This window comes from Notothenia coriiceps, unplaced genomic scaffold (genome assembly GCF_000735185.1).
Source record: "Notothenia coriiceps isolate Sejong01 unplaced genomic scaffold, NC01 NC01_scaffold00037479, whole genome shotgun sequence".
Lineage (NCBI taxonomy): Eukaryota > Metazoa > Chordata > Actinopteri > Perciformes > Nototheniidae > Notothenia > Notothenia coriiceps.
In genome coordinates this window covers 78,050-93,288 of record NW_011370180.1, presented here as the reverse complement: position 1 = coordinate 93,288, position 15,239 = coordinate 78,050, and the positions used below count along the sequence as shown (strand labels likewise).

General features: G+C 42.4%; 1 protein-coding gene across 1 annotated transcript; it reads left to right on the top strand.

Annotated features, from left to right (window-relative positions):
* The first annotated feature begins 1,001 nt into the window (after positions 1-1,001).
* Positions 1,002-9,222, top strand: LOC104967591 (teneurin-3-like). The gene is made up of 6 exons (XM_010797091.1): positions 1,002-1,080; positions 2,016-2,140; positions 3,660-3,900; positions 4,585-4,686; positions 5,274-5,468; positions 9,092-9,222. The coding sequence occupies exons 1-6, from the start codon at positions 1,002-1,004 to the stop codon at positions 9,220-9,222; spliced, it is 873 nt and encodes a 290-aa protein (XP_010795393.1).
* The last annotated feature ends 6,017 nt before the right edge of the window (positions 9,223-15,239 follow it).

Sequence of the window (15,239 nt, the reverse complement as noted above, 5' to 3'; positions counted from 1 at the left end):
TGTTCGCTGGTGTTGGGATCAGGGGGTCACAGGTTCAAACCCCACTGCAGTTAGCATGTAGTTGTGTCCCTGGGCAAGACACTTCACCCCACATTGCTCCTGTGGGGATTGCCCACAGTATTGAGTATGTGCGTCGCTTTGGATAAAAGCATCTAACTGGTGTGTGTGTGTGTGTGTGTGTGTGTGTGTGTGTGTGTGTGTGTGTGTGTGTGTGTGTGTGTGTGTGTGTGCGTGTGTCCACGTGCGTACGTACGTGCGTGCGTGCGTGCGTGCGTGCGTGGGTGGGTGGGTGCGTGCGTGCGTGGGTGGGTGGGTGGATGCGTGTGTTAGAAATAGAGGGAGATGTGTGTGCCTCCGAGCTGGGTTTGAAGACTTGTGTCCAATGTTTCAGCTCATATTAGTGTGGCAAATGTGCTTAACGTCTAGACTGTACACACACACACACACACACACACACACACACACACACACACACACACACACACACACACACACACACACACACACACACACACACATGCACACATCCAGTGTTGGTTTACTGCCCAGATTTCATGACTTAAGCTGTGAGAGTGTAATGTTATGAACAGGAAGCTCTATGACATGACAAACTTTGAACAGTGTGGAACCATTCCAGCTCCATAGTGCACATGCTGCATTGAAACTAGAGAAAGGAATGCCCGCCTATTCGTTTTTAATTGTAGATTCCCATTTATTTTTGCAGAGTTACATATTAGACTTTTGAACCAGTAAATGTGGCAGTTGATGGGCAAATTAGCAATTTTATAAAAAGCAACAATACCAGTTAGAATGGCAAATACAGTTTGGATATTATGGTTAAATGTTTTGCCATTTTGAATTGATCAATCTGCAGATAACAGCCCTTTGCTACAGCTTTGGTCAATGCTTCATGTGTGTTCAATTATAATATGACCTTTGCAGGAATAGTTTGACATGAGTGAGAAGCAGAAATAACATGCTTTACATTTTGTGCAGGAAAAATGTTTCTTCTAGAGAACAACACCATAGACACGGGGGAGGTGGATGTGGGGAGGCGAGCCATACAAGATGTCCCCCCAGGTTAGTGACATTCACACATGCACACAAACACACACACACACACACACACACACACACACACACACACACACACACACACACACACACACACACACACACACACACACACACACACACACACACACACACACTCACACCACAGTATAAGCTGCTGTGCCATTTGTAAACAAAGCCTAAAGAAGCAGAATGCACCCCTTACTGTGCTGCCATCAGCGCATGCTGCTCTTTGGCTTTTAACAAATATATACATTTTATATATTATTTATATGAGCTTCTTTGCAAATCAATTGAGTAAATAAATGTCCGGGCCTATCACACGTGACATATTGATTATTATAATTACCATATAATCCAACCCACACTTGTGCATCAGTTATCAGTCTATAAAGGGACCCTTTAAAACGAATGAAGTCTTATGCATCAGTCCCACCATAAATCCTTCCTTTGTCATCATTCTGCTTTCTACTGAAAGGAACTACAGCAGAAATCAAATTCATATGTATCCAAGGTTATATTTTAATAACCATGAGCTACGAGCAATACATCAAAATGAAGAAGCGCTCACACTGTATATGATATTATGAAGTGGTTTTAAGATCAGTTTAGCAGTTTGAAATGGAATTCATCTGATGTTTAAAGCCTGCAACATATTGGTGAATAAACGTCAGTATGCTGCATCTTGTCAGCAGTTCCAGGAGAGCAGAATCTATAAGAGATGAATAATTGATCTCAACACACTGACACAGAAATAACTAAAGAAAATGTGAAATAATGATTTTGAATTTCTGCATGCATTGGAGATGGGAGTATCTAAAATCCAGGACTTTTTAATTGTGGTTTTGTGTGAGCGTGTGGATTTGTACGGTGTATAGAGAGGACATCAAGGACTGTGTTCATCTTTAAATTGCTGATTTGTATCTCCTTTTTCATCCAAGGTGTGTTTTGGAGGTCCCAGCTATATATTGATCAGCCACAGTTTTTGAAATTCAACATCTCCGTGCAGAAGGATGCTCTTGTTGGAGTCTATGGACGCAAAGGCCTGCCGCCCTCACACACACAGGTTGGTAACACAAACATAAGCACATGCTAGTGCATGCAAATCAAATGATGTGCTCATATATGAATAGCTCCGGAAAGTTCATGGAGGCTACACTTTAACCAGACCTAGTTCTTCCAGCCTAAAGGCCGTTCCGACAGCCCCCCTCCTCTGCGATACCTGATGGCTGTATAGCAGCTGGTCTCATGTCAGAATAAGTGTCACGTCATGTCTCCACAATCGCACCAGATCTGACCTGCTAACATATCTGTGTCACTTTCAACATGTCACAAGTGTGAAATAAATGGAGTCAGATGAATGTAAAGCCTGCAGCGGCACGGTTAGACCTGTTAGTCATCAACTCTAGTGCATAAAGGAGAAACATTGGTTAAATAAATGGAACGTTAAAGACCAAGTTTTAAGTTATGAGGGGGATATAGTTCATATATACCAGATCCTCACAGAAGCTACTGTCTACTACTAGATTGAAACCTGTTAGTGGATTCAAACCGGCACAAACCTCGGCAGAAGCTGGAGCAGTGTTTGCATCAGTCTCTCCGGAATGAACTCTTATCATATTTTAGGATCCTCTGTCCTCTGATTTGACCAACCACCTAAAGTGATAACAAAAACATTCTCCCTCCTCAAATGTCAAGACCCCAAATCCCTCTTTCAACTTTGCAAGTGTGTCTAGGACAGGTGCTTAATGGATTCTTTGTTAATAATGAAGAAGATAAGCTCCTTACACAGCTAAAATACCATTTGACTAAACTTACATCTCTGTGTGATAATCATGTCTTCCATCAAGGGAATAACCCACTTATCTGTGAGAGATCTGTGGGTGTGTGTGTGTGTGTGTGTGTGTGTGTGTGTGTGTGTGTGTGTGTGTGTGTGTGTGTGTGTGTGTGTGTGTGTGTGTGTGTGTGTGTGTGTGTGTGTGTGTGTGTGTGTGTGTGTGTGAGAGAGAGAGAGTCCTTCTCCATCAATCTCATCAAGCTTGTTTTTTTCTGTTAAGGAAAAAGTAGACATTTTGTTTGAACATTTTAAAATAGGAATTATGCTGTTGCTACTGTTAATGCATGCTGTTTAACTGAGTTTTATCATATTAAAATATAAAAATAAAAGAACTATCAACACACAGACATAATCAATTAACATTTATAAATAAAACTAAAGTCATAAGAACTATAGTCAGCTAACTTTAACCCCATATTCTGAACATCAGGAATTAAAGTTTAAACATATACCAACAACACATTTCATGGAAATCCATTCAATAGTGATTAAGATATGGACCATATGAGTTTAATAAGTTGACAGATGTCCAAGATCAAAGGTCAGGGTTGCCATATTCCATAATGCTCTGGGTGTCATAAATAATCATAAGAAACTGAATTGAAATATGGCCAGTTGTTAATATGGACTGTTAGACTGACCACAGTTCCTTCATCTAGACCACTGTCTGGGATACTTATCTGTTTACCTTGAGGTACTTGTTTGTTTGTAAAATATATAATCCTAATTGTGTATTTTTGTCTTTTAGTACGACTTTGTGGAGCTTCTGGACGGTAGCCGCCTCATTTCCAAAGACAAGCGGTCGCTCAGTGACACGGATGCAGGACATGCTCACGAGGAGGAGTCCGCAGGGGGGGCCCGACACACACGCTCTGTGAACGTGCACGGGGCCGGCTTCATCCAGTACCTGGACACGGGGATCTGGCACCTGGCCATGTACAACGACGGGCGCAACACAGAACAAGTCTCCTATAACACTATTGCTATAGGTGAGGGGGGGGGGGGTGTGTTCACAGTGATGACTGAAAGAGTTACTGACTACACAGACAATACAAGAGACCGTTATTAATGTGGCAGCTTGTCATTACAGTAATTCACATACTAACTTTATAATTATAACACCAGTCTGCAAAACAGACCCAGACCTGCTTCAGGATACCAACATATTGTTTTGTTGCCTACATAATCTGCCTTCACATTTATTTTTAATGAACATTAAATCAGCACTCTTAATTATCATAATAAAAACTAATATTTGTTCTAAAATAACCACTAGTATACACTGAAAGGCATAGTATAGTGTTATAATATATGTTTGCGTGCTTGCGTGCGTGCGTGCGTGTGTGTGTGTGTGTGTGTGTGTGTGTGTATGTGTGTGTGTGTGTATGTGTGTGTGTGTGTGTGTCTGTGTGTGTGTGTGTGTGTGTAGAGCCAGCAGTGGTGTGTAATAGAAAGCGAGAGCTTGAGCAGGAAGAAGGCAGCGCAGTAATTGGATGTTAGAAAGTGTTGATTGGACTGACTGGCTGTAACTATAGCAACCAGTGAGGGCCGGTGTATGGTGCTTGTTATTTACAGTTACACATCCAGTCCACCCAATGAACTTACACCCTTAACTCACCTCTCTATCTCCCTTTCCCTCTTTCTCTCTTTCACTCTCACTTCATCTTAATCAGAGTCGATTATGGAGTGTCCTCAGAATTGTCATGGAAACGGGGATTGTCTCTCAGGAATATGTCACTGTTTCCCAGGATTCCTAGGGCCTGACTGCTCTCGAGGTAAACGCACAAACACTATGCCACCTATAGATGGGAGACAACAATAGTTTAATGTGGCCCAACAGGGCCTGGACACAGCATGCCTAAAAGCTGCTCTGTCCCTTATTGCACCTCAAACAATAGTCAGAAGTAGTGACTGTGGCTGCTGCATTCAAATATAAAACACTGACAAGCCAAAATCTAGTTTCAGTGTGAGCTGCTGCCTGACACTCGTCCACCAGCAGACCGACCGGACATCCATCGCCTATTTACTTGAATTAAACCATAAATCCACGCCGATCTTCGACGTCCAATATTATGATGTATTTGTTTTCCTGTCTGACCATTGTAATTGGGCTCCTTGTAGATACAAAAGGCGCACTATTATTTATTTCCTGCTGTTATTGGAGAAAACGTCAGAATCTGTATTACCTACCGGTCACATGACAGCAGATGTTTGCACCCAAAAAGCGGTGGGCCATGACGTAGAGGGAAAGTGCCCGGATGGGTTGCTCTCGTCTATAGAGAGGCAGTGACTGTTGGGAGAGTCATGTTTCCTCTGACTGATTGAAGTAGAGGATCTGTATCTGACGTGCTCCTCCCTGCAGCCGCCTGCCCGGTGCTCTGCAGTGGGAACGGCCAGTATTCCCGCGGCCGTTGCCAGTGCTACAGCGGCTGGAAAGGCACTGAGTGTGATGTGCCGGTCAACCAGTGCATCGACATCCACTGTGGAGGCCACGGCATCTGCATCGTGGGAGCCTGCATCTGCAACACCGGCTATAAGGGCGATAACTGTGAGGAAGGTAAGAGTAAAGAACAGATGTTGTGAGATGATAACACCCTTCTAACACTGCTCTGCATCATGTTACATTTTAGTACTCCCAACTTAATATCCGGCAATCCAATTGTGTGTTGTTCATTGGCTTTTATAAAATAATGACATAATGCCCTAGTTTTACCAGATTGATGAAGCCAGCACTGTTATGTATTCAATGTGTGAATAGGGCTTGAATCACAAAACGCTTCAAAAGGAGCAAACATGAAAAGACTAAAAAAGCTATTGCAGATCAGAGAGGATTCCACCTTCAGGACAGTAAAGTGTGAAATAGATTCCATGGTAAAACTGACACTAAGTTTAGATGTTGTGTGAGAAAAGACAATATGATCCAGTAAAGACATTGAGACAACTGTTCACAGAAGCAGGGAGTCTACTGCTAAATAAAAACCAGCACACAGCTGTGAGGAAGGTTAGAATAAAGAACAGATATTGTGTTGAAGCAGATGTAAATACCATTTTACACTGCTCTGCATCGTTTTACATCATGGATGTTGGAAAGTGACAACCCAGTCTCATGGCATTTCGTGTTATAGTCACGACATTTGATCAATTGATTATTGTTCACCAACACGATTTTCCCCTTTTTTTTCGTGTCACACAGAACGATTTTAAAAGCAATGTATTTCTATTGGTAGTATGTTTCGTGCCTGCAGCACGTCTTTTTGTCCGTTCGGGTCTTGGAAGACCGGAAGCTGTGTGGTTCATAAAAACATGTTCTTACTCAATATCAAGCCACGATTATTGTTTTTATTTTAAATCGTATAATGTCGGACTTTTTTTGTCGTCTGTGAGGAAAAGAAATGGGGCTCAGAGCCTCAGAATACTGAAATCTGTATTTTTTAAATCTTTTTTTTTCCTTCTAATTTGTTATTATTTTCTAAATAACACACTGTTATTTACTCACCAATAACACACAATTATCCTTGTTTTTATTTATTTGTTTAATTCCATAATCTCTTGCCTTTTTGGCGTCCGTCAGGAACTGAATTTCAAAATAAAAATAACCGGAAACAGACGTAGGCCTATAAGGGACATTTCGAGCATCATTGCGATACACAGCCACTGAACTGATTACCCAAGATCCTCAGCTATGGTTTAAGCTCGCTGATTGGATGTTTTAGCCGCAATGTATGTAGGGCGTTCATGCCATATCAAATCCGAAAAACATTTTTTTTAAATAAAATAATACTTTATTCCGAGTGTTTTTGCTTTTCTCTTTGAAAGTCATCACATAACGGCATTGTAATACACGGTTCGGCTGCATTACATATTACAGATCTGCAGTAGTTCTTTATTTATAGAGCCCTGATGAGAAGACCTTTACAAAAACTGGAAGAAATGCAGCCGAAACTGAATACTTGACGTGGATCATAAATATATCAACAATTAAACAACATCTTCAATTCCTCCTCTCTTTGCAGTATCAACACTAATTCGGCTGACTTTTACATTTGATCTAATTCATAGATAGGTTATATTTACACCATAACGGTGCACAGCTGATATAAAAGGACTTGTAGTTTTTAAAGATATTACTGATTTTCTTTGAATATAAGAATGTAAATACTGAGTCTGAAATAATATAGCAATATGCTGTAAAATTATGTGAAAGCATGAACAAAACTACACATCTTCAGATGTTGTACATACATAAGTGTCCTACACTAATGATACAAAGTTATTATGGCTGTGTGTACCTTGTGTGCACCGCCTAGTGGTTAAAGAACGTTATTGAATTATTGTTTTTATGTGTTATATTTGATGAAAAAAATATTAAGAGTACATACTTTCATAGGGGGAAAGTAGAAGGTCAATGATAGAAATATAGAATATAAAAAATCAAGAAGATACTATAAGTGATCTCTACAATAAAACAGTTTAGTGCAGGATGTGCAAAGATCTTAATAGGAGGATGTGCAAAACAGACAAACTAATTAACCTTTATTCAAACATTAAATAATACTTTAGATTAAGGTCTTCTTTTAAATAAGAAAAAAGCTTTGGGGGTATCAACAGATAAATATTAAGCCTGACAAAATACTTAACGTCTAATCAGCAGAATTGCTCTGCCTTTCTGACCTGGTCTCCTCTAGGGTACGTGTCGCGCATGCGTCACTCGCTCTGTACTCTTTGCAATCCGTATTCCTTGTGCTACACCATTTCAAAAACTGTTTCTATGTATGTAAACACGGTTTGCTCATCAGCAGGTCTACACAACAACCTCTTTATCCGTCACCGCGATATTATGGTATCCCTTCTACTGTAGAGTGCACTCATATCCACTCCTAGTGTAATGGTCCTGAATTACTAGCTCCCTCTGGTTGTTTCGGTGCCGAGTATCTATGCGTCTCCGCATTGCGTTAGTGTAACTGTGTTCCCCCCTTTGTTTATGAATATTCGTCCTAGTAGGGTACACTAGATTGGCTCGCTAGGGCCGCATATCTACAACTGTAATATTCACTTCTTCAGTTTGTTCATTCTTAAACCCCTGTTCGACCACAATAATAGTCACGTTTGTTTACAACCAACAGATTATTTTGCAAATAAACTATTATATCTCGTCTGTCATGTTGTCCATCTTCCTGTCTGCTCTTTCCTGTCTTACTTCTATCAGGTAGTTGGCTGGTTTGCTTCGATATTAGATCGTTTTTGATTCTCCGGATCTGTCTAGATTAGTGGAGATTGATAATACAGTAATAGTTAATTATCCTTACCCACGAACGAGACAATCTTTGGCCTTGTGTTTCGCCTTGCGCTCGAAGGTGGTTTCCCCTCGACTATTCTTTTTCGAGACCGAGGGTAAACATGAAATCTACTGCATGATCCCTTGTTGGTCGTTGTGGATACGGTAAGGAACTTGCGTTACGGGGGTCATCCTGTTCTCCCGGTATTACTTCAAGAATTCCATTCTCTACCCGCCGCGCAGCGTGAGTAAATATATGGTCCCGAAACATCCGACTCTTCTTCCTTATAATTTAAGGATACTGAGCACACACTTCGGGTCATACACTGAACCTCAGGTCTTGTCCTCCGATGTAACACCGCTCTAAGGGCAACAAAGGAAATTGAGGTAAGAAAGGAAGTGATGTGACCAATCATTCCTTATTGTTTCTTCGACGTCGGAAAAACTTAGTCAGAGTTGCGTCGTGCACTGACTGAGAGAAAACGCGTCGTTCCGGGAGCTACTTATATTTTTCACTCGGAAGATGTTAGTTATGGTTCGAAGATTCTTATATGTTTACGTACCTGATCAAAAGAGACGTAGCAAGAAACGTCCGTTTACCTATACCGGAACTGAAAACTAACGTTAGCAATGGCCTCTAGCCTATGCTGAATCCGCCAGGCATAGAACTCTTTAACCTAAAATACACCCACAATTTCCCATTTATAGGGACTAGTTTTTATTGGACTTGGTGGTGTCTTCTAAGGGAACACTTTTCGATGGAGTGACGCTCCCGCGCTCTTACGTGTCTTAACGGTAGGATAATTCAATTATATAGAAAGTCTACTTAATTGTAGGTCGACCACTCTCTCTGGCTGGGGCTTTCCCCAATACTGTGCTGCTCCTTGTCCACCTCTATATTATAGAGAAGCGACCGCTGAGCGCCTCGCGGCACTCCCCTGGGGGTCAAGTCTCGACCAACTGGCGACCTGGGGTCGCCGTTTTCCTCTTCAAGAGAGACGCCGTAGACGCAGCGACCGTGTGTAGTCCTGTCTGAACCCTGGGTAGGTAAGTAGTTAGTGGACCGGCTGGTACGCCGGTATGATCAATATTCTCAAATGCTGTCGACCCTTCATCGGTTTTTATTGCCAATAGCAGTGCACCAATACGTCCTCGCTCCCTAGCACACAGGCTAGAGCCTTTTTCAAGTACCGCCAGTTCTCCTTCGTTACGACTATACCGCTCAACTCTAGTTGTCCGCTGATATCCCCTTTGCCATCGACTAAACACCATTAAATAAATCACTCTATAGTTGTCCCAAACCCTAATATACGTTTATTAATAGATAAATGTGTGGGTCTTACGCTAATACAACAATACATAAGGGAATGTAAGTGTAGTTGTGGTAGTTTACTATATTATATTTTTCTATCTTTATTCTAGTAATACACGATGGGATACCACTTTCCTATATAATAAATCCTTAATTCACAACTTGTTAATAACTGTCACAATCCTAGATTGTCGACGGAAGCCGGTTTTCTCGGACAACGAACAAATAAAATACTCGGAAACTTGGAAAGGACTTCTATGTTATAACTATCCTAGAAGAAACACTTTGAACATATTCGTCAGTCTTCTTCTCGGTCGATTGAAAGGATGTACAAAGGTAACCTAATCATTCCTGACAAGTCCTCCGCCGTCCCCTAGTTTGGCTTATCGAAGTTTTAAAGGTACATAATCGTAGAATTGATGCCACATGGGCTAATACGGAGAATGTTAAGTACCGATCAATTAAGTCATTACTTTGGTACCATTTCACTCCTGCGTTTCAATATGATTTACTGATTACAAGTAAGAAGAATACACGACAGTCTGTTTGCCTGTCCTACTCGGCTGGTCCACTGGATAGTTATCTCGCACGGTCGTCGTCGTCCGTCCGTCGTCGGTCGTCGTCGTGTCGTCGTCGGTCGTACTACTACTACAATTTACACAGACAAAAATACCTGGGGTAGGAGTATAAGACGTTCATTCGTCAACCTACATGTTGTATTTGTAACTGTATTGTATTAGTATTAGTCTCTGTCAGCGACATTGAAAACAGGATACGGGGCACTAACCCACTGGACACCAAACGACACGACGAGGATCACCGCGGCTGGGTCGCCCAAAACAGTATACACGCCTCTGTGACCACACTCACCGAGTGTGAGCGGGTCTCGTTTCCATCGTTCAATACGACGGCGAGAGGGTGCACGTGTGTCCTCGCCTCACGTTTTTACCGACCGAGTTCAGTCGTCCTCGGTAAAGTCGCACTGGTTCGTCGCTTTTCTTGTTATTGCCACAGCTCCAAATTAATATGAAGTTACTTATTGTGTAGGGCAAATAACCCTCTCTGGCCGTGCCACGGTGAAACAGTAGTGGTTTGTGCTTCTGCGTGTTGGTAAACAGCGTGTTCGACGTCAGTTCAGATCAATACACTATATGTCTCTTTCGTCCCTTCCCGAAGACTATTTTCGTGAGCTCTCAACTCTCGAGTGCGCCACGTCCCGACTAGCCCGACGTCTTACGTCCACCCGTCAGTCACGAGGTAACTTTAGGAGGGGGCAGAGCCCAAGAACACGAGAGTGCTTTCTAACTCAGGCCATTGTACTTCCTCTGTGCCAATTATGGTGTGGCGTGATGGCATCCCCCTCGTAGTGAGAGATCTCCCACAGGATGCCAAGCGCTACCCGTTGTACAACGGAACCCTCGTAATTCCGAGCACAACCAGAAACAAGGTGTTTGACTATCGCGAATGGCGCGCTTAGCAAAATAATATAACGTCTACTAAAGTTGTTTCGATGAGCGTTTAGTACCGCTAGGTTCAGTTGAGTGGTACCACGTGATTAGGCTTAAAGGTATGTATTTCAACAGAGTGTAAGAACCAGGTATAATAGATATGTCATCATGGGTTGACCCATATTGGTATGCGCGCGCCCATTCCCATCCATCTCTCTCCCACAAATGTCTTCTGACTCACATTCACAGTCTGTGCCTGCCCATAAACTAAGGCGTTACCAGTCACACCATGAAATTATCTCACTAACCATAGGATACGAATTAGACAATAGGACATTTGCAAGTGGGATCTCTTAGGGCATCACTTTGAGTACATCTCCTATTTAGTGGTGACGGTAGGAGTCTTGGACAAACATGATTTGATGTAACAAGCTCACCACACTTATGCTTTACCATGTTTAAGCCTCTCTACTCTACTCTTCAGGAGCGCTATTATTGTTTGAGAAGTGTGTAACAAGAGAATGGAAATTTTCATGGCAGTACCTTGCCAAGATAATACGATCGTTGACGATGTCGAGACGATCGGAACCGCGTTGAAGGTCTTCTGGTCTACATCTCTCTGACCGGTGTTAGCGTGCGCTGATACGGACATTTTTATCACACTTAGGATCATACCTCAGCTCTTGCCGCTCTCTACACTGCATTGAAAGGTCAGCTAGATGCTACCCGGCGAGCCCCAGCCGCAAGAGGTGGGGTCCTCGTTGCCTATGGTCCGCCCTGCTTCTAGCCCCTCTACCCTTACCTACCTTCACTGGGCCTTAAACACCCGCCAGCGATAACGTCCGTATCAAGGTTTGTGTGGCCGTCGGAGGACCCGAAAGTACGTAGTGGGCTTACTCCAGTCCGAACCAAGAAAGATATCTGGAGAGATAAATCCCTATACCACACACTCAGCCAGCGATTGAAAGTCATACGTGTATTTCATCCACTGCGCGCATGCAGACGGTACCACGTCCGTCAGAGCATGGCAGTCGGAGAACCGCGTCGGCCAAGCGTTAGTCTATAGTAAAGGATGTACCCTTCAAGAATAGGTGTGTCGGCACGACTATAGGGACATAACATAGGACAGGCGACCGCTTCCTGTGTCAAGTCCCCAAACCGGGGTCGCTCCTACACTTGTAGCGCAGCATTGATAGCGAGTGTGCATGCTCGCAGTCGATAGTTCTTCGAATCGGCAATGGTCTAATGAGTGGGTGTCCGCGGTGGTGTCGGCGCGGGTCGCGCGAGTTTACCCGGTGATTTGCGGCGGCAAGACCCGATTGTTAACCGAGCGAGACGATCAGGCACTAGAATAGTGGACCGTCTCGACACAATGAATGTCCTTGGACCCCTTGTGTAGCCCCGTCAAAAAGTGTTTCGGGCTTGTCGCACAACACTCTTATTATGTTTGCAGGTAGTCTCGAGGTGACGATACGGTCTTGTGAGACTCGTCGATAGTCTCTGGCCTAAGTTAGCCGCCTCTTGCTTTCGTGTTGTCCTTGAGATACTACATCGGACGGAGTAAAAAACCTACGCAAATGCATCTTCGGCTGGTATACCTACTTTGCTAACAGGCGCAGATAATGTATGTCTATGGTCTAGCTCGCTACCTTGTACGTTCGCCGCTATCCCTCTTTACCTCGAGCACTTTTGGAGTTTGTTCTCTCATGCACACTATTGCAGGATATTTCACTCGCCCTGTATGATCTTCGGGAGCCCGCACTCTGTATGGACTTAGTGGACTCCGTTTGTTCCTCCTTAGTTTTATAGATGACACAACGACCGAAACTCTCGACAAAAAAAGATGCACAAGGCGGCCACAGTCGAACACTCAGTATTATTCCAACATATGAGGCACGCCATACACGCTCCTTGTTACTCCCTATAAAAAGGAAATTAATCTTTGGAATCCATGTACTTCTTACACTAGAAAAACAAGAAACCGATTAATCCGAAGTACATAGATCTTTATACCGTAACACAAGGATGGACTCAAATTCAAACCCGGTGGGAATTCCCCAACTGGATTGACTTTCAATGTCCCTATTGAACACACGTACACACACACACCTCGCCATGTTCACACGTTGTTCACGCACTTTTGAAATGTGTCTCTAAAGTTCCACTCTTCACCCACACACAAGTCTGTTCTTCCAGTACCCGAGAGAGACACTTTCACCGTTCATTTCCTTCTTATCAGTTAAGGGTTTTCACCTTGGTGCATTACTGAGAGTCTCCTTTCCCAGTTGTGTTGTGTGTTGTGTGTGAGATTGTGTGTAGATACGTGTACCTGTTGAGGCGAACCAAAATGAGAATGATATGGAAGTTGAACGGGGAGTTGTGTCTGTCGTCCAAGAAGTCCCTCAGGACTGTTCTTCACACACCATACGCAAGACACACACGTAAAATAGGGAAACTTAGTGGACAGTTTGATTTGGTCCCATAAGACAACTTCCAATCCCTTGTTCCTCTTAGATGAAATCTTTGCTTTCTGTTCGTCTATCAAAATCAGCTCCTAAGAAAATCAAACTCAAAAAAATTCGGAAAACTGTTTTCGAAGTCGACTGGGCTCCAGAAAGAACGAAAGTTTGGTTGCAAGGGTACGGAGTTTTACAGCAGTGGTGAATACAGTAGGTAGTACCCTTTTAGAGATGAAATGGTTCTTCACCGACTTAGATACAAGAGAATGGACGGATGAATAAGTGGCATTTATATACACACAACTGTACCTAAATTCATTACAATTGACCAGCGATAGACTTTGCTAGACTAAATAATGTAGGTACAATGTTTGACCCAAGGGAACACCACCTCCAATTCTCCTTAAATATAAATTGGGTCGACGTAAGGAATATTTCTCTTTCGGTTAATGACCGACGTCATTGTTGTGAAAATTGGACCAATTCAAAAAAATTGGCTTTGACACAGAGAGTCCCGAAGAATTTTACATTATTTGATACTTACAACAGTATGAGTGAATTGCCCTGTTCTTTGAGTCAATTTGACTACTATGCTTTGTTAAAAATGGCTTTGTTTTGTGTTCAGAGTGTTCTTCGCAGATTACTCGGGGACTTCGCTTTTTTACGATCGCGTGCAATCGTGTCTTTGAGATCCATATTTATGAAATTAATGAATAGCCTTAGAGTGTTTGTTCGAAACGAATCGTTCCGATTCTAAAGTGTCTAAGATCTCCATAAATCATAGTAGTGACTCGCTAGTCTTGAACGCGCTGTCCACTTCGTTTGTAATACTGCATAGAATTTCCATCGTTTTTTGTGCCTCTATTACGAATGGAATATCGACAATAACGAGCTAACCACTGCCGAGTCCAAGAGTTTGTCACGTAATGTTCTGTATAGTAGTTATACACATTATAGGGAGGTGATAATTTGACAGTTTAAGACGTGTAAAGAATATATAGATGTTATGTATGTATTCTCCATATTAAGTATACATATTTATAGTCAATTTTTATTCACGAAGTTGTATCAATTGTAACGTCCNAATGGTGACCAAAACGTTTGAGACCCACTGAGATAACTTAGACTAAAGTTGTCCTCTCCTGTCAGACTGAGAGACTCAGTGAATGAGTGTTTAAATAGTTAACTTTAGTCTAAGTTATCTCAGTGGGTCTCAAACGTTTTGGTCACCATTTATGTAAACAATTATTTCCGAGGCACACGTTTATGTGATCATTATAGTTATACAAAAATAAGAGAATAAATGAAAAACAGGTATGAAATACTATATGACAGTAAAAAAAGAATAAAGTTTGAAAGGGTGATTTGTAAAATATCCATAAAGAAAAAGTAAATCTGTTTACAGTTCTGTTTCAAATGGGTGTTGAGAGATGTATCCATATATCTCTTCATGTTGCTCTCAAAGTGCACCAGATTGAGGCTTTCAACTTCAATATTTAAAAAAAAATCTTCCCGGGGGAGCTTGCCCCCGGACCACCCTATGTGAGGTCCACACACCACCTATAAAAATAGCACTTTACCCCTGCTTACACCTACGTATATGCATACAGTCGCGGGTACACTGTGTATATGCGTGGGGATTGTTGCAGTAGAACATTCCACTGTAGTGACCGGTACATTAATGGGAAACCCTAAATGTTTGAGCACCCTCTATGAAACGTCAAGCTACCCCACAGCACCCCCAAAATAAAACTCCAGCGCCGCCACTGAGCCTGACTATTTGTGTTGGGGGGGCCCGACTTTTTTTTTTCTCCAAACAGAAAAAGTTTGACAA

What these genes read in the sequence shown, in the direction of transcription:
- LOC104967591 (XM_010797091.1), top strand. Translation starts at nt 1,002, where the DNA reads ATGTTTCTTCTAGAGAACAACACCATAGACACGGGGGAGGTGGATGTG. An exon ending in CATACAAGATGTCCCCCCAG is followed by an intron (nt 1,081 to 2,015) that starts GTTAGTGACATT and finishes TTTTCATCCAAG; the next exon opens with GTGTGTTTTGGAGGTCCCAG. An exon ending in TGCCGCCCTCACACACACAG is followed by an intron (nt 2,141 to 3,659) that starts GTTGGTAACACA and finishes TTTGTCTTTTAG; the next exon opens with TACGACTTTGTGGAGCTTCT.